General features: G+C 40.0%; 1 protein-coding gene across 3 annotated transcripts in view; it reads left to right on the top strand.

Annotated features, from left to right (window-relative positions):
* The window catches only part of LOC148027189 (uncharacterized), a 39,855-nt gene extending 24,231 nt beyond the window's left edge, over positions 1–15,624 (top strand). Inside the window, exons 2-6 of one of the 3 annotated variants that reach the window (XM_087691731.1) lie at positions 10,737–10,820; positions 11,421–11,839; positions 14,567–14,712; positions 14,809–14,927; positions 15,059–15,624. In XM_087691731.1, the coding sequence (XP_087547857.1) occupies positions 11,604–11,839; positions 14,567–14,712; positions 14,809–14,927; positions 15,059–15,160 (603 nt within the window). In that variant the 5' untranslated portion in view covers positions 10,737–10,820; positions 11,421–11,603 and the 3' untranslated portion in view covers positions 15,161–15,624. Of the gene's footprint in view, positions 1–10,705; positions 10,821–11,420; positions 11,840–14,566; positions 14,713–14,808; positions 14,928–15,058 lie in introns of all 3 variants that reach the window. The other 2 variants (XM_087691732.1, XM_087691729.1) reach the window with 2 other exon arrangements.
* The last annotated feature ends 10,277 nt before the right edge of the window (positions 15,625–25,901 follow it).

Raw genomic sequence — 25,901 nt, 5'->3', positions numbered from 1 at the left:
CCTCTTTGTCATCCTCATTAATTTCATTATCTTGATTCTCTTCATCAGCATCCTCCTCCTCTTCATCTTCAGCTTCTTTCATGGAACCTGGATTGTTTTCATCTTTATGAAATCCAATACAAAGATCACGAGTATACTCGGATTTCATCTTTGTTAGCAAATGCAAGTTTACATTAACAAAGACTAAATCATCAGCCTTCTGAGTGCCTAGCCTGTTTCTCTTCTTGGTGTGTATATGACTAAATGTGCTCCAAAGTATTTCAAGTGCAGAAGATGCACAAACTTGCTTAAGATTTTGATAGCCAAGTTTTGCAGCTCTGGAGAATCAGCTCCATAGTACTCCCACCATGCAACTTCACCTACATGGAATCTACAACAGTCCAAAATAATGTATAGTTAGAAAAGGTGTATTAAAACTTTATATAAATTGAAAAACTAAGCAATTCTGTGATTACCTATCACGTTGCGCATTAGGCCAGCCAAATATGCCTTCTTTGTTGCGGTAGTTAGTGAGTTGAAATTTGATTTCTCGACATTTCTCTGGACTTGCCACCAATTTTTGAAGTGTGGTATTCCAGCCTCCAGTTACTTCAGCATCCGACTGGAGCTGCTTTCCCTTGTGTTGAAACTCTGGATCCAAATTGTAAGCAGCACAATGAAGTGCTGAGTAGTATTGGTTCCATCTGCTGACTGCAAGCTCCTCAATTTCTTGTTTCTTGGGTGGAGCAAGATTAAGAGCACAGATGTTTTCAATGAGATGATCCATTGCTTCGTACACTTTACCGATATATGGTACATCACCATCCACTTGCCGCAAGAGATTTACCATGGGTAAGCATAGAAGAAGCAATTGCTTTGCTTCCTCCCAATACTCATCTTGGGTTATCGTTGTGTAGCACAATTGACCCAAAGCTGACTTTGAAGTAGACCATGATACCCAAGATGGACTAGCGACCATTTGTTTTAAAACAAGGACACGTTCCAAGGAATGGCTGCGTATGTCAGACTAACCATCACCTATGAGACTCACCCCATAGGTATCCCACTGTTGTTTAATTGGTGTGGTGATAGCCTTTATGCTGGTCACTTCCTCTTCTCACGTAGTGCATCATAAGAGGGAGGTTGGTAGGAAGGGCCAAACTGGGCTATTTCAAAAACCATGCTCCTTAAAAAAAGGAGATCGTGCCATATTAAATGAAATTCCACGAGTAAAAAAAAGGTGCGACAATTGCATCTACTTGAGCCTTCCTTTGTGGATGCCATGCAGTGAACAAATTGCCTTGTTTTCCACGAGGAATGGATGATGTACCTTGTGTTCTGCTGCTTGTCGCAGTTGTAAGAAAAGTGGCAGACTGATTTGCTCCGCTCTCACAAGCTCGACTTCCACTAGTGGCAGTTGTAGTTGAAGGCATTTTACGCTCGGACGACGTGAGTGTCCTTTGGGGGCCTAGTTTCGGGATACATCTTGACATCCCTTGCCATGCGAGCACGATCCTTTGGTGGTATCTTGTCGCAACCTTTGATACCATGGCCGGGGACATTAAGGAGATGCGCCGTCACTTGATCAGCACCTCCACATCTTTTGATGCCACAAAAGCGATACTCAAACGTCTTGCTCCATCCGCCTTTCTATTGTAGGACTAACTTGCTGCCACCAATAGTCACTTTGGGTCCACTCTTTCTCTCTCGGGGTTTCATTTAGTTGGGCTTCCATGACAACATTATGAGGTAGCAAGGAGAGAGAGAGAGAGAGAGAGAGAGAGAGAGAGAGAGAGAGAGAGAGATTATAGGATAAGAGATTGTGTTGAGATTTCACTTTTGGAAAAGAGAGAGGAAGGGAGGGAGAAAAGGAGAGAGTGTGTTGAACTTGGAGGCTTTGTTGAAGTGTGCTGAAGCTTGAGTTGAATGTGTGTGTGAGATGTGAATGTTTGAGGCTTAGGCTGAATTGAAGTGACTTGTGGTTTGGTCCTTCAGTGAGATGAGTTCACTTGATGCTTAGTGCACATATTTATAGGTATAGGAATCAAGATAAGGTTCAACGCATAGGTCCCTGAGAGGCTTGGGGTTGGGGGGGGGAGAGAGAGAGAGAGAGAGAGAGAGAGAGAGAGAGAGAGAGTTCTGTGACCTGTCATATACATAATGACTCAACATTCATGAGTAATCAGACCTCACATAAGAATAAGGCTAGAGAGAGAGAGTGTTTGGTGGTTCATATGAGAGAGAGAGATCTTATCTGTTATTAAAATTTGTTATCTGTAACCTGTTATTAAAATCATTATAACAGAGTGAGTGTCCACTGTTAAGTATTACTGTGAGAGAGAGAGAGAGAGAGAGAGAGAGAGAGAGAGAGAGAGAGAGAGAGAGAGAGAGAGAGAATTTACGAAAAAAAAAAGAGAGTATTCTCTGTTGCAGCCTTTGCATTGTGTGGGCCACTGAGCTGGGGTTATTTATTGGATTTGGTTACAGCACAGTGCAGAGACATCATTCGATTCACTGTTGATGAGGTAGGTGCGAAGTCAGAGAGAGAAACAAGAAGAGAGAGAGGGTCGTTTTTCCTTGTTTGGCATTAGCGACTTGAAAGAGGGAGATTCGAATCTGTTTCTCTAGAGTCCATTACATTGGTTGACTTCATGGCAGGTGTGGAGTATGTGTGGTGCAATCGTCTTCATACGGGAAGAATAATACGAAACGAAAAAAAGCTTTTTTTTAAAAAAAAGTTGAAACATTAACATTAAAGGTTAGAACGAAACGTTTCGTTAGCGACATAGAAGGCTATGTAAAACGATCAACCGTCAAATTTAACGAAGAAATAATGTATTGCCAAAAGTTGACTGTCTGTTCTCGAAATGTCTCGCAAAACGTTTCGGACCCTGCTTGAAATGCCATGTGGCATTGAAACGGGAAGGCTGAAACGCTTCATCTGTCGAAACGCGTTTCGCTAGGATCATCAAACGTTTTAGGGTTTCGGACTTGATTAGGGGCTGTTTCGGGCCGTTTTGACGTAACTATGCAGCATAGACGAGAGAATTAATCGTCGTGCAAAAACGAAGATAATGACACGAACAGATTCTGGGTCCAAAAATAGTAACTTCCTAAATTTTAGGGATGGTGACTCCTGCATTCCTCAAGTTGTTCGGAGCAACTTTTATCATCGTGACCACATCAAAAAGTGTGATGTGGCTCAGTTACGATGACTTTTATTCCGTGAGCATTCTCACACGTGCATCTTCTGTCTTGGCTAGGCTCATTGTCTTGCATCATCTCCAGTGGCTAAGTACACAATCCCAAACCACTGGCATTCTATTCGTCAATGCCCATTCAATATGGAACGGGTCTTAAGGCTCAGACAAACCATTAGTCCAATTTGTTCCAATGGCTGTCTCTTCTGGCCATGCAAAGATCCCGGCTTATTTCAAGAAAACTCTGGGGGTAAGAAGCAACAACAACAAAAGAAAAGAAAAATAAAATATTTATATAAGTAAATAAGAAAAGCAATTGTAAAAAGTATCACCACCTGGTGACATACCCCCCTCTTAAAAGAAGCAAGCGACCTCGATTGCATGCCACACATGCTAATAGATGACACAGGGCGATAACAAGATTCTCCATGTTATTAGTGCCATCGCATGTATCACTTGCTAACAGATGACGCGGGGCGATGGTAGGAGTTTCCCCACTACCATTTGTATCATTGCAAGTTCAAGTCTCACATAGGTGGAGGATTACATCCTGTATCCAACTATGATTACTAGGAGCCTTTCTAATATATATGTTTCCGGATGCAACACAGGGCAATAGCACGTATGCGCGAACTATTAGTGTCACAACATGCATATCATTCAACTGAAGTGTAAGAAATACAACTTCAAAGCACTGAGCTTTCATTCAATGATACACATGTTAATGCTAAATGTAAACCATACATTGTGCATTATTCAATGAGATGCAATATTCAATTGTACAATAGAGAATGTACATTGCTTCAAAAAGCATTCTAAGTCACTGTAGATTCCAGTAAGAAAGCTTCTCGGTAAAGTTGCAATAACTGAGGGGAATCTGCCAATTTAGCCTTTTTCATTCATTTGGCATCCATTGGTGTTATAGTTCTTGAACTTCACCAAAAATCTTCTTATAACTCTACCTTTCACTTTCCTATCCTTATGTGCAAGGATATGCTTAGGAACTAGAATCTCATCTAATTCCTCTACTTTAGGCTGTTCCTCTTGAATCATATCTTTTGGCACTTCACCAATAAAAGGCCCCAATAGGCTCACATGGAATGCATTATGAATTTTCCAATTCTCTGGCAATTTCAACCAATATGCTACGTCATTGATTTTCTCTGAGACTTGAAAAGGACCATAGTAATGTATACTTAGCTTTGGAAACAAACGTTCCTTGCCCTGCTGTTTTCTCAAACGTGCCTTTTGAAAACACAATAAGATCCAATCATCCTTTTTGAACAAAAGATCCCAATGATGACTATCAGCAACTCTTCTCTGTTTAGCTTGTGACTTTTCTAGGGCATACTTGACCTTTTTATATGCTTCTTCCCAATCTTTTACATAACGATCTGCTTCAAACATGTTATCTTTTGCTTGCAAAATGGAAGGCAATGTCTTTCCATCTTCCACAATCTCAAAAGGTGCTTTGCCAGTAGATGAGTGCACAGTATTATTGTATGCATACTCAACCAATGGCAAGTAGTGTTCCCAAGAAGTCTTATGATTTGAAACATAACACTTCAGTGGATCTAAAACAATTGAATTTGCTTCTTCAGACTGTCCATCAGTTTGTGGATGGAGAGAAGATGAAAATTTCAGTGTGGTGTCCATGTTTTCAAACAATGCTTTCCAAAACAAGCTAGTCATTCTTGGGTCTCTATCACTCACAATTGACTGTGGCATTCCATGGTACTTGAAGATATTTTGCATAAATATCTTTTCCATGTATTTTGACTTAATCTTTTTCCTTATAGGAACGAAATGTGTCTGTTTGCTGAATCTGCAAATGATAGTTCAGATTCCGTCATTCCCTGAAGTTCTTGGAAGATAAAAAATGAAATCCATGTGGTTGCAATAACCCTGGTGCCTTCTGTCTATCAAATTTGACCTTTTGGCATACAAGGCAAGATCTGACATATGCATCAACATTAGATCTCAAGGCTAGCCAATAGAAGAAAGTCTCTATTGCTTTGATTGTAGCATCAATACCACGATGTCTTGCATACGGTGGAGCATGACTTTCCAATAAAACTTTTGTCCTTAACTGTTTTGTAGCACATAGTCTTCCATGCATCATGATAAAGCCTTCTTTGAATACATAATGATCATGATGTTGGCCATTGATCAATTGTTCATAGATTTCAAAGAAATCTTTGTCATCAGCATACTGCTCTTTCATATTATTCAATTCATGGTGATAAGGAATTGAAATAGGTGACACTTGTGGTTTGCGAGATAAAGCATCTGTAACTATATTTTTCTTTCCTTCCACATGCACTATATGAAAATGAAACATAGATAGGAAATTTTCCCAACGCATGTGTTTCTTTGACAATTTAGCATGTGTGAGAAAGTATCTAAGTGTTAGATGATCCGTTTGCACCACAATATCAGCACCAAGCAAATAGGGCTTCCAACTAGAGAGTGCATGGATCACAGCCAATAATTCTTTCTCATAAATTTGGTAAGTTCTTTCAATGACAGAAAGTACTCTACTCTCGTATGCCACAACTGGGCCATTCTGCATTAATACAACACCAATGCTGTTTTCACATGCATCACATTGCACTACGAATGGCTTAGATAGATCTGGCAAAATAAATATTGGATCTGTAGTCATTTTTCCCTTCAAACATTTAAATGCCGATTTCTCTTTGTCAGTCCATTGCCATTTGATATCCTTGTTTTCAAGCGCATGTAAAGGAGAAGCAATCTTTGCAAAGTGTCTTACAAATCTTCTATAGTAAGAGCATAGGCCAAGAAAATTGCGGACATTATGAACGGTTTTCAAGTGTGGCCAAGAGACAATTGCTTCTATCTTTGCAGGATCCATCTTCACACCATCTTTAGAAACTACGTGCCCAAGGAAGTGAATCTCTTCCAAAAAGAATTCACTCTTCTTACCATTAATGAGCAATCTGTTACGCTTGAGCTCATTAAATATTGCAACTAGGTGTTTTCTATGCTCCTCTTTATTCTTTGAAAAGATAATCATATCATCTAAGAATGTGCCAACAAAACTTCGATAAGGGTGGAAAATTCTATCCATCATCCTGTTAAACTTAGCAAGAGCATTGGTCAATCCAAACGGCATGACTAAAAATTCATAGAGACCAAATGTTGTTCTAAAAGCAATCTTATGGATATCCTCTAGCTTGATTTTGATTTGATGGTACCCACTTTTCAAATCTATCTTGCTAAACATTCCTGCTCCTTGTAATTGATCAAAAATGTCATCTATCCTCGGAATCGGAAACCTATTATTGATCGTGTTCTTATTCAAGGCTCTGTAGTCAATACACATTCGCCAAGAGTCGTTCTTTTTTTGAACTAACAACACAAGTGAACAAAACGGAGAACTATTGGGCTGGATTAGTCCCTTCTCTAAAAGCTCATTAACCTGTGTCATAATCTCTTTTTGCTGCACCACATTGACCCTGTACAGTGGCGTATTGGGCGGACTAGTCCCTCGAATAAGATCTATGGTATAATCTTTAGGCCTCTTAAGGGGTAACTCTCCTGGTAACGAATCTGAGAAACAGTCACTGAATTTATCCAAGAAAGCCCTTCTACTTTCATCTAGTACAGACACATTACTGTCAACTCCATTAACTTGCTTTGCAAAAACCAAGTATGCAGAAATATGATTTTTCATTACAGAAGTATTTGTAGAAGCAGAAACAATTGGGATAGACTCTCCTTTAAGCTTCACATCTAACACATGAGTCTTGCCCCTATGTACAAGAGTAATTGTTCTATTGTAAGTATCCAAGATAGCGTGGTTCTTGTGGCACCATGGGATACCCAATAGAACATCACAACCCTCTAAAGGCATAATATGGAACTCCTCTGTTTCCACATAGCTCTGAATATGCATACGAAGTTTGTCAAGAATGGGGGTGACAGGTTCAGTATGTCCTAGGCATGCTAAATCAGCCTGTCCAACTGGTCTCATTTCCTCGGGACGTATACCCATCTTAGCTGCCAATGCCGGTGAGATAAAGTTTGCACGAGCTCCAGGATCAAAGAAAATAAGCACTGTGGAATCTCTGATCTTTTCCCCAAGCTCTGCACAATTTTGTAGCATCATCAGTTGATTGATCTGATTGATCTCCCACCATATCAGTCACTAAGCCAATGCTGGGCTTCTTTTTACTTGGCGCATCTTTATCCTCCGCATCTTTAGAAGATTGCTGTGTGCACGTAGAAGCAATATGGCCTTTCTATTTACATATAAAGCATTTACCAGCCATCATTAAAGCCTTTCTTTCTTCAAATGATTTGCCAAAAAGTAGCCTCTTCTATCCTTTACCTTGTTTAAAAGAAGTCTGAGGTTGCTGCGGAAATCTTTTCTTCCAAAAAAAACTTCTTTGTAAAGCTGGCCTTTTTTGGAAATTGCTTCTTCTTCTTGCCAGGATCCTGCTTAGATTGAGAATCCTTCTTTTCAATGCCTTTAAAGTTGTCAGCTTTTCCTTTCAACAATGCATTTGCCACACCAACGTTTTCAATTAACTGTACCATATTTGTAACCTTAGTCTTGGTACAATAATACTTGATGGCTTCGGGCAAAGTCGCAACAGTACTTTTCAATTTGTTCTGACAGGGGCACTGTCCTGTAAGAACCACTAGCAAAAGTGCTTCCCAAAAATTTTTATTATACTCTTCCAAATCCGTACAATTTGCCGCGTCCAATTTATGCCATGCAGTCATGACATCTGCTTCAAACGTGTTAATTAACCATGAGGCTGCAAACAACTGTTTAAAATTGACCCAAGTGGCAGGTGCATATCCTTGCATCAACAATATGTTCCACCACTGCAAAGCATTACCTTTCAAAAAAGTTGCAGCCTTCCGCACTTTAGAAGTCTCAGTAAAATTCCCTCGTGTGTAAGTTGCATCAAACTGTTGTATGAATGTCAAAGCTTTCAGCTTATCTTGCATACCATTGAAGGTTTCAAACTTTATTACCTGACTACCCTCTTTATAGTCTTTAGACTTTGCACTTTTTGGTGTCAGGTTGTCATAGACAGGTGGATGTAAAATGGGGAGTCCCTTATGCGCATTATCAGCATTTATTTCACATGTCTTAGCTGCCATATGTCCACTAGGCTGAAAAAAACCAGCGGCTGCATTTTGTACTCTAGGCATCAAATAAGGACTCTGCAGAGTTTGATAACCGGGCTGTAGACCACTATTAGCATAAAGTGGGCTCATTGCCTCAATAGGCATCATTCTTGGTGGCCCTCTAGGCAAGTATCCCTGATAACCCGTGGGTAATCCAACCATTGCTTGAAAAACTGACGCACCACCAAAGTAACCAGGATAAGTAGCAAACTGAGGAGGAATAGTTTGCTGTGCCACTTGTGCATTACTGCCTTGACCATTCACTCCTTGGTCCTGTGCTTGTGCTTCTTATTGCACTGGACTTGTCTTCATGTTTGGTGTCTTTTCCACATGTTCACGTACATTAGAAGTTTGCATTTTTGAGCGCTCCATGGTATGATGTGATGACTCAACCTGAGAATCCTCATTATGTGGCTTCAAAATTTTTTGCATCCGAGGATTCTTTACAAGTTGTTCAAAAGAGCCAACCATAGTGAGGAGTTGTGTCATAAACAAGTCCTTGTGTTCTTGCTCTGCATCCTGTGGTTCAATGTCGGTTCTAGAAGGTGTTGACACCTGTGCACCAATACTCTCTCTTCGGTGTCTACGAGCAGAAGAACTCTCTTCTTCATGAGGGAGTTTTCCTTTGCCTTTATCCATGTTTGCCATCTCCCTAGTCTTGTAATCACTGTAAAACCTGTGTGTATGGCCTTTTCACCCAAAACTGTCCGAGCTTAAATTCTTACAGAAAAGAATTCAAATCCCGGGGATGGAACCATGAAACCGGTCTATGACTCACATAAAGCAGTAGTTCCTTCAATTAACACCTGGTCTTCACACACACACACACACACACACACACACACACACACACACACATAAGCAAAGATCTGACTCCCTCACTTAACACCAGATTGACCCTGAAGACCGGCGCCCCTCTCCATAATTAAAAGATGGAAAATTACAAAAAATGATAATGTTTCAAAATACATAACCTGTGAACAGTTGGTTTTCATCTCTTTTGAGTAAATCCCAGTTGTATAGGAACAATACAGCTTGCCCAGATCAACATCCCTTTTAGGAAAGCATTTTCTATGACCAAAACTCAATGATTTCTGTGCTGAATTGTAGTTTGCAGATCTCTGAATTCATTGTTCTTATTGTCCAGCATGTCCTGAGTTCACTGTTCTTACTGTCCAGCACACTGTTCTTACTGTCCAACATGTGCAGAATTCATTGTTTGTACTGTTCAACATGTGACCAAAATTCAATGATTCGTGTGCAGAATTACAGTCTGCAGATCTCTGAATTCATTGTTCTTACTGTCTAGCATGTCTTGTATTTTCTATGACCAATACTCAATGATTCATGTGCAGAATTTCAGAGAAAACATAGAATTGTACCTTCAATGGAATCAACCCATCATGCGAAGCATTTTCTCTGAGAATAGCAAGAAAGTTGATTAAAGGGAGTAAGCTCTACCTCCGTACTTGAGTCAGAGATGTAGAAGTACTCTCCATGGCTAATTTTCTTGTAGCAATTTGCTCTCAGCTCCTCAAAACTTCATTCTTCCATTTGCCTCTTATGTGTATTACGTTTTTTTTAATGCTCTCTCTCTCTCTCTCTCTTTTGGGAATTTGTGCCACATGGCATACATGTAACAATTTTCCCGTTTAAACCTTTCGGTTTAGAATTCTCCATGATTGGTGCAAAATTTTACCTTGGCACAGACCAGAGAATTAATCCTCGTGCAAAAACGAAGATAATGAAGCGAACAGATTCTGGGGTCCAAAAATAGTAACTCTCTAAATTTTAGGGATGGTGACCCTTGCATTTCTCAAGTTGTTCTGAGCAACTTTTATCATTGTGACCACATCAAAAAGTGTAATATGGCCTAGTTACGGTGACTTTTATTCCGTGAGCATTCTCACATGTGCATCTTTTGTCTTGGCCAGGCTCATTGTCCTGCACCATCTCTAGTGGCTAGGCACACAGTCCCAAACCATTGGCATTCTATTCTTCAGTGCCCATTCAATATGGAACTAGTCCTAAGGCTCTGACAAACCATTAGTCTAATTTGTCCCAATGGTTGCCTCTTTTGGCCATGCAAAGATCTCGGCTTATTCCAAGAGAACTCTGGGGGTAAGAAGCAACAGCAACAAAAGAAAAGAAAAATAAAATATTTATTTAAGTAAATTAGAAAAGCAACTGTAAAAAGTATCATCACTTGGTGACAGGGTGTTAGTAGTATTGTTAGCTCATGTGTGTGTGTCTATGCATTGTAGAGTGAGCTGGGCATGGGGTATTTAGTTTGGGTATTTTTTGTTTGGTCATTTTGATGGTGATTTATGCATTTACTGCTGGCTGACCTGATGCAGTTATTGCATTATTCTTTGCCTATATATTCAGGCTCCTTCCTCCACATTCAGTTATTCATCACTTGTAGATCCAATGAATGCTCTGTGGAGAGAGGGTGCCGGTGCGAGTGCCCAGGTAACCAGTTACTCATTGTTGTATGCAATTGTCTTGTGTTTGGTATATGGATTCCAACTCCCGAGCTCATCTCTGAGTTCTCCTTTGCAACATTCTTGTGTTTTCTCCTCTCTCTCTTTTGTCTTGTGTACAGCAGTCTATTTCAGCATTCTTTCATGCTTCCATTCCTCCATCCACTTTTGACAAAAGGATGCTTGGCAAAAGCTGCAATATATATTTTTACAAGGATCATAAGTAGAGTTCTAGTAGATCAAATATGAAAATATTCTCTCTGTTTCCTCCTGTATCGTAAATGAATTTGGTTGTATCATTGATTTAATGCAACTTTTTTGCTGCCAAGATCATTGTGTTTTAGTGTGAAGGATAATAGTATGTCCTATTGTGCTAATGCTTGCAATTGACTTACTTGTAAGGTTGCTCAATTTTGCAACATTTTTGCTGTCAAGATCATTGTGTTTTAGTGTGAAGGATAACAGTATGTCCTATTGTGCTAATGCTTGCAATTGACTTACTTTTAAGGTTGCTTATCAAATTTGCAACGTTTTCTGTTCTCTCTTGGCATATTTGTAAACATGTTTATCATTGTTTTGGAATCTGCAGACACCCTAATTACTTCAAGTGTCAAGAGACAAGGTGGAGTGTGGGACTGATGAATTGCCATATAGGGCAGTTGTGCAGACAACGCTCTCATCATGATACTAAAGCTATAGATCCACAGTCTGGAGTCACAGACATGGGGTTGTACTGTTAATCAGATTTAGCAGCAAAGTGTGTCAGATCTTCATGCAAGTTTACCATACAGATATGAAGCTTCGCTTTGCAATGGTTTGCGCTTCCAATCAGAACCGAAGCATGGAAGCACATCTTCAGCTATTGAGGCAAGGCTTGGATGTTAGCTCATATGGAACTGGTGCACGCGTTAAGCTACCTGGACCATCTATCAGAGAACCAAATATATACGAGTTTGGTACACCATATCGAGTCATGTTTGAGGATCTTAAGCGCAAAGATCCTTATTTGTATCCTACAAAACAGTAGTCCCATTAAGTTAGGTTTCAGGCAAAGAACTTCTATGTCACTATAGAGCAGAAGAATTAAGGTTGTATGTTTCCTGACAGCATCCTCTGTCCAAGCTTCTACACAATGGACTTTGTCACTTCCTTATTGGCATATTTCAGCCTGTACAGCATGTTGTACGTAGTTTGTACATTTTGTGGTGGTAATACTGTATTCCACTCATTGTGTGCCATTTGTGTTGATTATTCTTGAGTGCTGTTTGATCTCTTTTGATGAAGTTTACATTTTTAACTGGTGGTCCAAGTGAAATGTGTATGGTGGGTCTCTAAACAGTATGGTTTATTGAGCTAGGCAAGGATAAACTCCTATAAAAGTGGATTGTATTTTTCACTCAGAATGGATAGATGAAGTATGGACACCCTTGTGTTGCATGATATAGTAAAGCTTTAAGCGACTGTGTCCCTCTTGAAGACAAACTTTGAGGGAGACCACTTTAGAAATAGTATGCTACCTTATGCCGCAGCAAAAATTGTAGCACTCAATTCTGGAAAATAAAGGAACGGTTGAAGTATAGATGCACTGTGTCTTTTGGTTGGAGTGATACAGGGTAGCAATGTATTGTCGATGTGCCATGTGCTCTGGTTTTGTCTTGTACATGCTGTAGCCATGAGTGAAGTACTTGGCTCTGTCTGGTACAAGGGCTGCCGAGCTTGAAGTCCTCGGCACATGCATGGATAAGCCCTTGGTAACTGCTGTGCTTTGGGCATCCTGATTTTCATGATTCTCACCTAGAAAAGCATGTGCATGATCATCTGTATCCAGGTAACTTGTTGGAAGTGTGTGTGGTATTGGATCTTTGATGTTAGGGGAAAGAGGATGTATGACAAGGGAAAGAGGATGAGGTGGCTATGAGTATATTTCTGATGAGTTGGACTATTGAGGGTGGGGAGGCACTGATGTGGGTTGATGTCATGCAGGTTGCACTTTCTGAACCTGAGTATGGGTGGTAGACAAACTGACTCAACTATGGGTGGTATGCATAAGGGGAAATGGTACAATTTGAGGCATTTCCATATCTCTGAAAATGGGGGTCTAGCACTTTGTAGATGTGTGACACATGGGTGCATACTTTGGTGCCATATGAAAGATCTCTGGATCTAGTAATCAACATCCTATGAGTTTTAAGTGGCATGAAATTCTATTGCTATCTCATGTTATCTAAGGGAACAGAAACATGTGTCGTTCTGAAATGGCATGTCAAACACATTTTGACGCAAGTTGTAAATGCAACCACATGGCCAGACTTATCGAAAACGTATGTGAGTTAATAGTATCTGGTTGGTTATTTTTGATGGTTTTCCACTTATGAAAAGAGCATGTATTTGCAGGGGGGACATTCTGGTTTTTCCTTTTTTATCACTCTTTCTCATACTGTGATGAGGGAATTTTTTCATATTTGATAAAAGCAATGATTTTGATTGATTTGAGAGCATTCAGTTTGTGGTGAAATGGACATGCTGTATGTACTACTTGTTTCTATGATACATGGCTTGATGATGCAATGGCCTGAGAGTGACCTCTCCTGGAAACGTGCCATGTCCTCTCTGTCCAACAGTTCCAGGGGTTTGCCTGCTGATCTTACCCAAGCTAGACAACTCTAAATCTTTGTGTAGAGGGATAGATTTTTCTGCATAAAGTTACTTAAGGTCTGTGACCTGTGCATCTAGAGACTAGAGCTAGATGGAGCAAAGAAACAAATGTCTGTGATTGCTGGATTGGAAGTTGTGTGCTGTCTGATCCACATGTAATGTGCTGCCTGACCTTGCAGGACTGCTGAAAAGTATCAATAGCCTGTTGGCTGCGCCTGCTCTCATCTATAACCAGTGTCAGCAAGGGACATCCTGTATGGAGTCTGGTTTTAAGATGTTTCAAAGCCTCCTGGCCTTGGTTAGAGAGGGAGACCCCTTTTGTTTAGAGCAGGAGGAAAGGCGCCTCTATTACTTACGAATTGCTTGTCTGTATACTGCCCATTTCTTGCAGCCCAAACACTGCCAGGGATGGGCAGTATCCTGCTGAAGCACCATTTTCTGTGCCACCTATCCACTAATGCAGGAACCTAGCCATCATCTATGTTTAACCTTGTGACCAATCAAGCCTTCTAAATTATACAAATGGATGTTGTATGCAGTTCTTCAGTTTCTACTTTATCCTTCAATTTCTTGCCTCAGAAAAGTGCGCTGTCTCAAGTATTTTGGCCTATGTAGAAGTACAGTTAATCCTTTAGCATTAGCAGCAGAGCATCGTTTGTGCTGATCCCCTCGTCTATCTATTTCAATAGCGATATCGTCAATGCCGGCGCATTATGTGTACGAGTTCAGACTGGATGTCACTCTGGGTGCAATCTAAGAGTCCTGTTCAGTTTGTGAAGAGACTTAATTCTGTGGGGCCAATTTGTTTTGTTGTTGTTATTAGACGGGACACCTCATATATCATGGTTAAATGCATGTTTTTTGCAACATACGACTTCCGTTCTCCAAACTATGATGGGCACGGGATGGGCTTAAGTGGATGCAAATGTGTTGTGTGCGTGCCTGCTGCAAGTTCTGTGTTCTAGTTTGCAATTTAATTGCATGTGACAGTAAAGGATTGACACAACAAGAAGCTATCAAATAAGTCTATAATTTATTTAAGTGGTTTAGACAAGATTTTAGCCTTGACTACTAATTTAGATACAAAAAGAATGGGCTGCTGCAAATGCTCAAGCGGAACCTCAGTGTTAAAGAAGCTCCACAACGGTGGCAAGATAATGCTGCTGATGGTGCTTTTGATGTGGTGTTCACATTTGAAGAGAGGGTGTTTGATTCAGTGATTGAAGGTAAGAAAACCTGTAAGTCTTTAGTGAAATCTTCTTGAAAATAGCTCTCCCAAGCCAGTACAGAATGTTCAAGAGACTGGTGGGATTGTCTTGTAGACCTCCAGAATCGGGAGCAAAGCTTGATGAAGAGTGCTTTGGTGGTCAATCTTGATGTGAAGGATAATCATGATGGAGCTGCAATAGGAGCCAAACTGGCCCTCAAGCTATGCCAAATGGTGAGTTGCAGAATAGTAACTATATCCCTATCCAAATGCAAAATCTGGTTGAGGGCCTAGTCAAGTCTGCCGTTGATCTAAGAGCCTACTTACATCTGCCTTTAATTCTTTTTGCTGTTTATTTCATGCAGCTTGAAATGTCGGAGTCATGGGAGGATGAGATTGAGAGCATCATACAGAGATTTGAAAAGGAAAACAAAAGAAAACTTATTTATACAATTTGTTTTTACTGATTGGAGTATTGTACTTTGAATTAGGTTGTATCATATCATTGAAAGTTGATGGCAAGTTTTCTGCAAGAAAAATTTTGTGCAGAAAGAAATGGGCTTCTCTAAAGGGGAAACACACAAATCAGATGAAAACTAGTAATTGAAATTGCTCTACTATTAACTTGTGCAACCAAACACTAGAAGGTTGTTTAAGCCAATACTGCTTGCAAATGTGGAGTGCGTTCTTGATTGAAGGCAGTGAAATTGCTCCACTGTGCTTGCACACTTTCTCTCTCTATACGCTATCACATGGAATTGATGGAAGCGCTTTTTGAAGTGGCACTCAATTTGTGTAAAGGGAGTTGATGCCATCTTTTATATGCACCATGTGTAAAGGCAAACCCATATTGGTAACAAATGCTTGTAGAGCCTTGAACAATGATGGAGATTGCTTTGTTATGACTAATCATGTGTGGCTCTTCCATTGACAGTGGTCTTTTCTCATTGTGTATAGTTTTATGCTATCTAAATTGGGACTCAGATTTAAAGTTTATGCAAATTTCAAGCTGGATCGTATTCATAAAATTTGTTTTGACCATAATTTGTGATTTCAATTGATCCACCAATATATATATTGGTTATTATTGCAAGATGTCAATCAAGATCATCTTTTAGCGTCACACTTGGATGTCAAGTGACAATCAGCATTGTACTTGATTTTGTCTCATAGGCCGATTTTGGCCTTAGAAGACGTTAAACCCTCCCCCAAAAAAAACCATAGTAATGGAGTGGTGCTGGTAAGCCACTTTTTATCAACCTGCTGACCTGGGTTCAGATCTCCCTTTTTTATTCCTATACTAAATGACCGTGTGGATGTAAGAATTGAACTCAAGTTCGTGTGGATGTAAGAATTGAACTCAAGTCCATCTGGTCACCGTACATTCAACTTAACCAATTGAGCTACACCTGCTCTCTCTCTCTCTCTCTCTCTCTCTCTCTCTCTCTCTCTCTCATGCATGTGCACAAAGCATTTCCCCAGTGTTAACAGAAGATGGCAAGCAGCCTGCAAAAGACAAAGATAATCATTTCTCCGATACTGGCCTGGAAATTCCTTGTGCATTCCTCTTCCCATCGATTCTCAGATAGTGGAAGCTGTTAGATTTGTGCATAAGCTTTCATCTTCTTGTAGTTTTTGCTGACTCACATAGGGAGCAGGGAGCAGGCAAGAGCAAGGGTCAGGGACAGGGGGGGACCTGAGCCCCTTGGCGCCTGAGATTCAGGTTTGGGTGAAGTTTAAATCATAGGAAGCTTTCTGACCTTGGTTTTTTGGTCATGGTGCAAAAGGTGTGTTGAAGCTCAGCCATCACAGATCTGCATGTATTGACTTGTGTCACTCGGGCTATTGGAGATGTAAAGATTATAAACGACTGGCTTGGATGCAGCCAAGTTGAAGTACAGCATGCTCAACCACTCTTATCATTAGCATGATAGAATTGGCCAGTCATTCACATTTGTCCAAGGACTATGGTTGATTTGTGAGGGGCAAACCTGAAAAGAAGAGGTATGCAGCTGCAAGAAAAAAACTTGCCTTGAAGGCAGAGGATAACTTTTCACAGATTCACGAGTGCTACCACACACTCCTTCAAGGGGAGATACGGAAGGCTGAAGCCGACACTGGGGGATTAGGAGGGGCGAAGCAAACATGCAGAGAATCAAGTAGGGACCAGGGTCCTGTTCAGGAAGTTGAAAGTCTACCAGTGTGACTGTCAATGTCAGCAGTGCTACCATCAGCCCTTACTCTCCCTCCTCTTGCGAGTGGAAGCAGGCACGTCTTAAAAGGTCTAGGAGGAAGACAGATGACAAGCAACAGAGTGTCTGATGAGGCAAGACAGGAAGCCACTGTAATGTGTGGAGGAGTGATTGCTGAAGGTAATATCTCTGGACTCTCTAGCAACTCACAGAACAATTTCGCAATCAAAGATCTTTGAATCTCCCCCAAATGGTTGGAGAAAGACAGACAGGTTCTCAAAAGAGTTGAGGAAAGTTGAGATGCAGAAAGAGGCAGAGAACTACAAAAGATAATGAAGAAAGGAATGGCAGCAAGGATTAGCAGAGAGAAGTCTTGTAGTGTAGCTACAGTTAATAAAAATATCAAGCACAGAGGGATAAACAAGTGTCAAAATTTGCAAATGAGCTATAAGAAGCAATTTCCTAGAGGAAGTATGTTGCAGAGCTATAACTACAGTGAACAGACTTAGTGATGACACGAGTCCCCGGAGACCAAGGAATCCTGTCAACATACAAGAAGAGAATTCACAGAGCTTTAGTTGCCTTAGACAGAGATCCAGCAGATGCTCGACCTACTCTAATCTAAAGTAGCTGTGCACTTTGTGGATGGAGTTTTGGCTGTCACAAGTGATGGAGTTGATGGCAACATAAGTTCTCACCAGAGTGGCACTGGTACCAGAGCTTCTGCCTGTGGTGATGCTGAATTTATTGAAGAATGGAAATCATACTGTCCATATGCATCCTTTCAATGTAGATGGTAACCATCAAATATTGGCCCTGCCACTTTCTGGCTCATCTTGGGTAACACCTTGCACAGAAAAGCTTGCAGAGGTGATCAATGCAGGGGCCCCTTTGTGGGCCTTGGATTGCCTTCAAAGGCAGGGTTGGCAGTTCAAGCAGGGATGGAAAAAGAGTTACCTGGCCATTGAGAGTACACCCATATGATTCACAGGTTTATAGATTGGGTCGGCCCGTTTATGGAAAAGGCATCATACACATATGGGCTTTACTGCACCAGCAAAGCTTGATCTTCTGAAGGGTCAAAGGCAATGGTAGACCTAAGAAAGAAGCTCCTTCAAGAGGCAAAACTAGGTTGCAACTGCATCAACAACCAAGAAGACAGTACTGCTGAGGTCACATATGTCAAGGCTTTGAAAGGCGGTAGGTTAATCCAGGATTTCAGTGAGGCTGCTCAATATGTCTCAACATATGGAGAGCTATAACTTATGTAGCACCAGAGGAGGATTTGGAGATGATGGCAGTATGTTAAGATTTGAAGAAGAGGTTGATTGTCCGGGTCTTTCTTCAACTGTGGCAATGAGAGGGTTTTGTGATGGTCCTATAATGATCATGGGATTGGCCCATTATGGAGGAGTATGCTAGAATGCTACATGGCAGCCTTCAAGGGGCTATCTGGTTTGATGTACCATTACCAGGCTTATTGAAAGATTTAGAACTTACAAAGGCTCTATTGTACTATCAACCGCTACGATTCTGAAGCTGAATCAAGTATTCAGGTGCTTGGGGCCTTCAGCTGGTAATGGACAAAAAGATATGGCTCTCATTTAGAGTGGTTGTCTCTGCCAAATTCTATGCTTGTAGTTGGGTGCCATGATGGAGCTGTACCACTGTGGAAATTCACTGTACCTCTGGAAATTCATCCCAAACTGATCATCTCTGGAAATTCATCCCAAACTGATCACCTGGCCAACACATATGACCATTGATGTGCTTTATTTTGAGGCATTTCTTGGGCAGATAGAAGTGAAACTGAAAGTTGGAATGTACTTAGTACCGGCATGTCAATGTGGTCATTTTAAAATCTGGGATCTGTGTGATCCATTCTATCCATCATGGGACCAGGCCACAAAGCAAAGGAGGCTGTGTCTTGAGCATTTAATGGATCTTGAACCCCGATTGACTTGGTTCTCTCTCTAAGTGGTAGGTTGATTGTATGCTTAACCTTGATTTAGCGAGATCAGACTTTGCAGTGACCAGAAAACTATTTGCATCTTCTTTGGCTATCTGGACAGCCCAGAAGGGTTTCCAGAAGTCCACATGATGTTTGTGCCCAATCCATGGAAGAGTCAGACTCTGGTATCCTTTCTTTAATGTACCAGAATTCTGTCTGTCCTGTGCAGTTGAGAAGACAAGACTTGGAAAATATCTTAAGCAAATGTGCTTGAAAGAACTTCCAGGTTTTTAGTTGAGGATGAAAGGGGAGGTAAAACGAAGACTTGGAAGCCAGCAGCAAAAGTGGAATCAGTGAACAGTGGTCGACTATAAATGACAAGCTAGAGTCTTTAGCTTTGATTCCTTGCAGTCCGCAGTCCCCAGAATTCCATCCCTGGATCTTCAAATGATTGCATTCGTAATGTGTAATAGTCATATTATAGAGTTTGCCCTCTAAGTGGGTAGACTCCATGCTCTGATGATAGGAGCTGTAAATTTGACCTCAAAGCTATTTCCCGAGTCTTTGGTCTTGATCTGAGAATATCTGGTGAAAAGTAATTTACAGCCACTTGTCTTGTCTCCAAGGGCTTTGTGCCATGGATCCATCAACTCTCCTGCGTCTCTGTAGACCTTGTCTAGAATGTTTTTGTCCTGCGGTTCAGAAAAGGTCTCTGCATTTCTTGAGATTGAATCCAGAAGGAAATTTGTAATATGATCTGACTTCCTTCGTGTCTTCAATTTCTCCTTTGTAATATGCAACCTCTCAGTTACCCATTTGCATCTTGGATGTCTCCTCTTGTAGTACAGCCAACATCTTGGATGTCAAATGGTGCTCTTGCAACATGAGAAAATCTCGATTTTCCCATTAATGCTTTGTACAAGTTCTATCTTATGAAGCGTGAAATATCATCCATTGAAGCCGTGTACAGTCCATGAGGACATCTTCAATGGGGGGAGTGGGGTGTCTCTCCAGCGACATGGCTCTATAATCCATGCATGCCTCTCTTGCCTCCTAGCATACATCCTCTTAAGACTTCTCTTGGCTAGCTTTATCCTTGCATGTAGGGAAGGAAAGTCCTCTGAATATGCATTAGTCCTTTGCATAAGCCGTGTACAGTCCATGAGGACATCTTCAATGGGTGGAGTTGGGTCTCTCTCGAGTGACATGGCTCTATAATCCATGCATGCCTCTCTTGCCTCCTAGCATACATCCTCTTAAGACTTCTCTTGGCTAGCTTTATCCTTGCATGTAAGGAAGGAAAGTCCTCTGAATATGCATGAGTCCTTTGCATCTTGCTTATTCCCTTGGGTTGTCTTTAATTTTCTCCAATTGTTGGGTGTTGGGGACTTGTGATAGAATCAACTCTAGAGGCTTTGGTTGGTGATTAGAGAGTGCTTGAGAGAGTAGTGCATTTGTGGCCTGCAGCATGTCTTGAGGTATTGTTGGTGCATTGCCTTTGAATTGCTAGGTTGTCACTAAAAATTGATGAGCTTTTGCTATCTGGGCATGTTTTATCTTTGGCTCCACATTGCAGAGGAGTGTGGAGATCTCTGAGGTTGTAGGAGGTTGAGATGGCACCACATGGTTGTTAGTTCGAGGTATCTAGCTGCTCACCATCGTTCCTTCACACCTTTGTGCAACTCTAGGTCTCTCCAGCTTTAACCTTATCTCTCATTTGGATGGTCCTGCTATCACTAGTGCTATTTTCTCTTTTTGTTTAGCATTATGTTGTCTTTGTCTTTGGGACGCTCTCACAGTTCTTTGTGAACTAGATTTGTTGCCTTTCTCATCCTTGGAAAATGCATGTTGTTGTATGTCTTAGGGGTATTTTTTGTTATTAAATACTCTTTACATTCATTCATGACTATTTTAGAAAGTTGTGTGTATATTTTATGAAGAAAAATAGTGAAGTGTTTGAGCACTTTATAACTTTCAATGTTGTTGAAATAAATATAGGCTTGAAAGTTATGTACTTGAGGTCAGGTGGAGGAGAGAATGTCTCTTTAATGAGTTTATTGGCTTTTTGAGTTTTCATGGCATAAAGCAATTGCTTATATGTAGTACATTTCATAGTAAAATGGGATTGTTGAAAGAAAAACATGCATCTTATAGAGGTTTCACAGGCATTAATGACAAATGAATATATCAAAGCATTTTTGATTTGAGGTTACACATACTGTTGTCTATATTATGAATATAACTCTTATAGTTGTAATTTACGTTATTGCTTCTAAATAATGTTTTATAGGTAAGAAGTCAAATGTGTTATACTTAAAAGTGTTTGGTTGTATTACATATGTTCGTGTATCTAATGACTTGTATAAAAAATTGTATTGAAAGGTTAAAAAATGATTTTTATTGGATACTTTATAGAGCAAAAATGATACCAATATTATAACCTTGTCATTGGTGAGTTTAAAGTGAGGAGGAATGTTATTTTTGATGAGATGAGCAATTGATATGTATTTAGTGGAGATGCATTGGATGATTAACTTAGTATTTTTTCAGTCTAGATACTAGGTGTACAGAGGGCACATGGTAATATAAAGGTTACATTGAGTAATCCAATGACCTATATGTCTAGTAGAGTAAGATACATTGTTAGGAGATCTGATTTTGAGAGTTATGTAACTCACTATTTTGTTTATATAGTGAAAGTAGTTGAGAATATTAAGTCTACTTGTTTTAAGAAAGATATTGATCATGCACATTGGAATCTAACAATGGATGAGGAGATGGTTGCTTTAGAGGCCAACGAGACTTGTGATCTAGTACCATTGTCTAAGGATAAGAAAGCTATTAGTTGTAAGTAGGTTGATAATATTAAGTATAATGCATATGGTTTTATCAGTAGATATAAAGTCACATTGGTTGTGAAAGGTTATGCTAAAATATATGGCATAGACTAATAATGAAAAAATGTTTAATTTAATTGCTAGAATGATAACTCTCAGATGTGTGATTGCTTTGGTAGTAGTCAAAGATTGGAGCTTATAGAGGATATGGATATAAAAAATATATTTTTGTATGGGAATTTACAAAAAGTGTATACGGAGTAGCTAGAAGATTATGAGGATTTGAAGCATGTCACATATGCATGAAGATTAAAGAAAACACTTTATTCAGAGAATAGCTTGTCAATGTTGATTTTTATGTTTTTGATGTTAATCACTTACTTTAGGAGAGAAAGAAAGATATGTATTTGGTTGTTATAGTCATCTATATGGATGATATAATTATTATATGTGATAATTATAGTTGGATTACTGATATCAAGGGACTTTTGAAGCATACGTTTGAGATGAAAAATTTGGGTGAGTTGAGATATTTTTTTGATATTGAGGTGTAGATGATATATATTTGTCTCAAAGATAGTATGGCTTGGATATATTATCAAACCATGGTGTGATTGCGTGTAAGTCTCTTTTAGTGCCATTGGAGTAGAATCTAAAGTTGAGTGTTGATATTGAGGATGTGATAGAGGACCCTACTATGTTTAGAAATATAATATGGAGTTTGATTTATATGACTATAATAAGACCAAACTTGAGTTATGTTGTTGGGCTTGTGAGTCAGCTTGATAAGTATTTAGGAAGTCTCATTAGGATGCAATCAAACATATATTGAGATATATAAAGTCCACCTTGCATCATGGATGTTTTAATAAGGTGAGTAAGGATGTATAAGTATTTGGATATATAGATGCAAATTAGAATGGTAATACACATGATATAAGATCTATTGATAGATTTCCCCCCCCCTTAGTATGGTAGTGTAATCGTTACTTGGAGTAGCAAAAAGCAACTTACAATGGCTTTATCGAGTATAGAGGCCAAGTACATGCAGTATGTGATGTGATATGGCTGTAAAAGTTATTGAGGGATTTAGATGCATAGATAGATGGTCTAGTTGTCATTCATTGTGACAACATAAGCATCACACAACGGGCTAGAAATTGTATGTTTTATGCTAAGACAAAGCACGAGGTGCATTATCATTTTGTGAGAGAGAATGTACTTGTAGATAAGATTGGCTTGGTGTATGCTAATGTATAGGATTGGGTAGATTATATTTTTACAAAGGCATTGGATACATAGAAGCTTTGAAGATTTCGAAGCTTACTTGGAGTTGCAAAGATGGATGCAATTGAGCTTAAGGAAAAGTGTCGAGTTAACAACCTCAACTTGTGTGGACATTGATGATGGATTGTCTAGTTAGATAAATCTACACATCTACACTTAGCACGCTAGTGGTCATTATGAATCTAACATGGCCATTGACTCGTCATTTATTATATTTGGTTGGTTACATCTCCATTTACTTAGTATAGTCAGTTATCTTTGTTTGACTTAGTTGGTTACTTTCTTTTATGTTATATCTTATTTACACTTTGTGAATATTGTATTGTGTGAGAAAGAAGAAAAAACCAACAAGAAAGTGTTTTGGCCTCCATATCTTATCTTGTGTTCTTAAGTGAGCTTCTTCTCACATGTATTGTGTGTATTTAACATAGAAGTTTAAGCAAGTCTCCCCACCATGGAATTCTTGACATGATTGCCAACTGGAATGTATGCTAGAGAGTATGTCTCAAGGGTCGTGACTTTGTCACCGAGTGTAAGCTATTTGTTTGAAGAAAAGTGGATTGGTATGTTTGTGATGTTGATGCTACTTGGTTAGTTGGTACCTAGCTTGATGTGGTGATTCTAACGCGAGGGGGTTGTATGATAGTTAGGGAAATGAAAGTAGCTTGGGTGAGGAATGCGACAAAGGTTGCTAGGGTGGATGAAGAAGTTGAAGATACTTTCATTGTTGGAATTAGAAAGAAGAGGGTGCTTAGGACTACAAGGGCAAGAGTGGCAGCCATGTGGGTGTCAAGATAGGGGGGAAGTGGTAGGTTGAGATGGAGTAGGCGGAGCAATTGGTGGTGGGTAGCTAAGTATTAGTGTAGCATGGAGGCTATGGTGGTATTGGTGTAGGGAAAATAGTGGTAACAAATAAGAAAAAGAGGGGGGAGGGGGTGGTGGGAGGAGAGGGAAGGGGGAGAAGGTGCTGCTATGAGTAGAAGGGCAATATGATAGTAGTCATGAGTAGCTTGGGTGAGGAATGCGACAAAGGTTGCTAGGGTGGAGAAGTTGAAGATACTTTCATTGTTGGAATCAGAAAGAAGAGGGTGCTTAGGACAACAAGGGCAAGAATGACAGCCATGTGGGTGTCAAGGTAGGGGGTAGTAGTAGGCGGCGAGCGACGACGGCGGCCGAGCCGGCGGCGGGGCGGCGGCGGCGGCGGCGGCGGCGAGCCGGAGGGAGGAGGAGGGGGAGGGGCGCCAGCGGCAGGGGAGGGGCCGAGCGGCCGAGCCGAGGGCGGGGCGAGCGGCCGAGCGAGCCGGCGAGGGAGGGAGGGAGGGGAGAGAGAGAGAGAGAGAGAGAGAGAGGAGGAGGAGGAGGAGGTAGTGGCACCGAAAGTCAAGAAGCTTGCATCAAGTTACGTGGCTGCATGTGACATGTTAAGGTGCAAGATGTCAAGTGGTAGGTTACATGTTTAATCTAGTTTTGTATTGATCGATTGGAGGTTTTTTTTCTTACCATTAATGGGTAGTTGGAAATATTAGATGTCGAGCTCTAGTTCATTTTCTCAAGAGCGTGAACGAGTCTAAATTTTTGTGCTCTAAGGGCTTAAGGAATCTCTTGTATGTCTTTTGTGAAATGTATGAGATTTGGGCAAGTAATGCGAAACGCATAAGATTTGGGGGTTTCTCAAGATTTCAAATAATACCTAGTTCTCTAGCACAAGACATGGAGTGTGTTAATAGTTCATGGCCTTAAGAAGTAGTAGGATGGGCTATGTTGGGCAAATGCTTCAATCCTAGGTTTGAATTCTTGTATAACATTATTATCACCATATAGTAGCTTATAACAAAAGCTATTGCCTTCAAAGAAGAAAAAATCTAATGCATGGATTAGAAAAAATATGAACTCCAAAAGGGCCTAATATGGAGTGGATTAGAGATATGGTCACTCTTGCTAATCTTAGCATGTGGTGGGACTAAGTGTCACGATGTGGAGAGTGGACTTTGCCCTCTACTTGAGTGGTTTTGAAAATATAATGAGAAAAACATCTAGTTGAATATGTTTAGCAAGGTTGTGTGTTGAGTTGTTAACACAACATTAGCCCCCCTTACTTGGATGGCAAGGCATAAATACTAGAACTTGGGTTGAAAATTTGCATGCATGAGGGTGGGTTAAATTGTGCTTGTTGGCCACCTTTAACTCGTAGCACATGTTGGTCTCATTTGTTTGGCTAGGTTCAGTAATACATGTCACTATAATAAAAAGCCATTTGAGCCTTCGAAATTGGGGAGCTAAATTTCAAATTTCTTAGATATGGTCTACACATAGCTCATCCTTTTGAATTGAGAAATTATAATTTAAAAAATGATTTTTAAATATTTTTAAAGCCACTTGCCTAAAAAGAAACCTTTTTATATTTGAAAGACCATTTATCTTTTCAAGAAAACTAGCTAGCCTTCCACCAAATCAGATAAGAAGTGCATAACACACCATCTCTCATTGATCAACCTCAAATTATCCTTTTTGATTAAAAGGGTGATTAAATGATACATGAAGGAAAACTAGTGCATTAGCTATGTGTCTAAAGTGCTTGTATGCAAATAGCTTGTGAGGGAAATTTTAGATGACAACCAGGGAAATTCAATATCTAGAAGCTTGCTTCCCCACCAAGAGAAGGATTTCTACAATGATAGTAACATACCTAACTTCCACCGCAAGAAGACATAGGTTTCATGTTGCTGAAAGGATTATCATCTTTTCTTGTAATCTCTAATGAACTTTAAAAAATGGATATACTTATAATGTAGTCATTGTGTAGATGTTCAAAGTTTGTTTCTTATTGCTCATTAAAGTATTCCAATAATGGTGAAAAAGTAATAGCATATTCGTTATTCTCATGGTTCAAAAGCATTTGGTGTTTTTTGGCATACCCATTAAGGCCCTTGCAATAGTGGGC

Source organism: Lygodium microphyllum, chromosome 13, assembly GCF_053477565.2.
Source record: "Lygodium microphyllum isolate KBCC chromosome 13, Lygodium_microphyllum_v1.1.10, whole genome shotgun sequence".
NCBI classification, from domain to species: Eukaryota; Viridiplantae; Streptophyta; class Polypodiopsida; order Schizaeales; family Lygodiaceae; genus Lygodium; species Lygodium microphyllum.
Note: the sequence above shows the minus strand (reverse complement) of the source record. Positions and strands in the feature narration are given on the sequence as shown.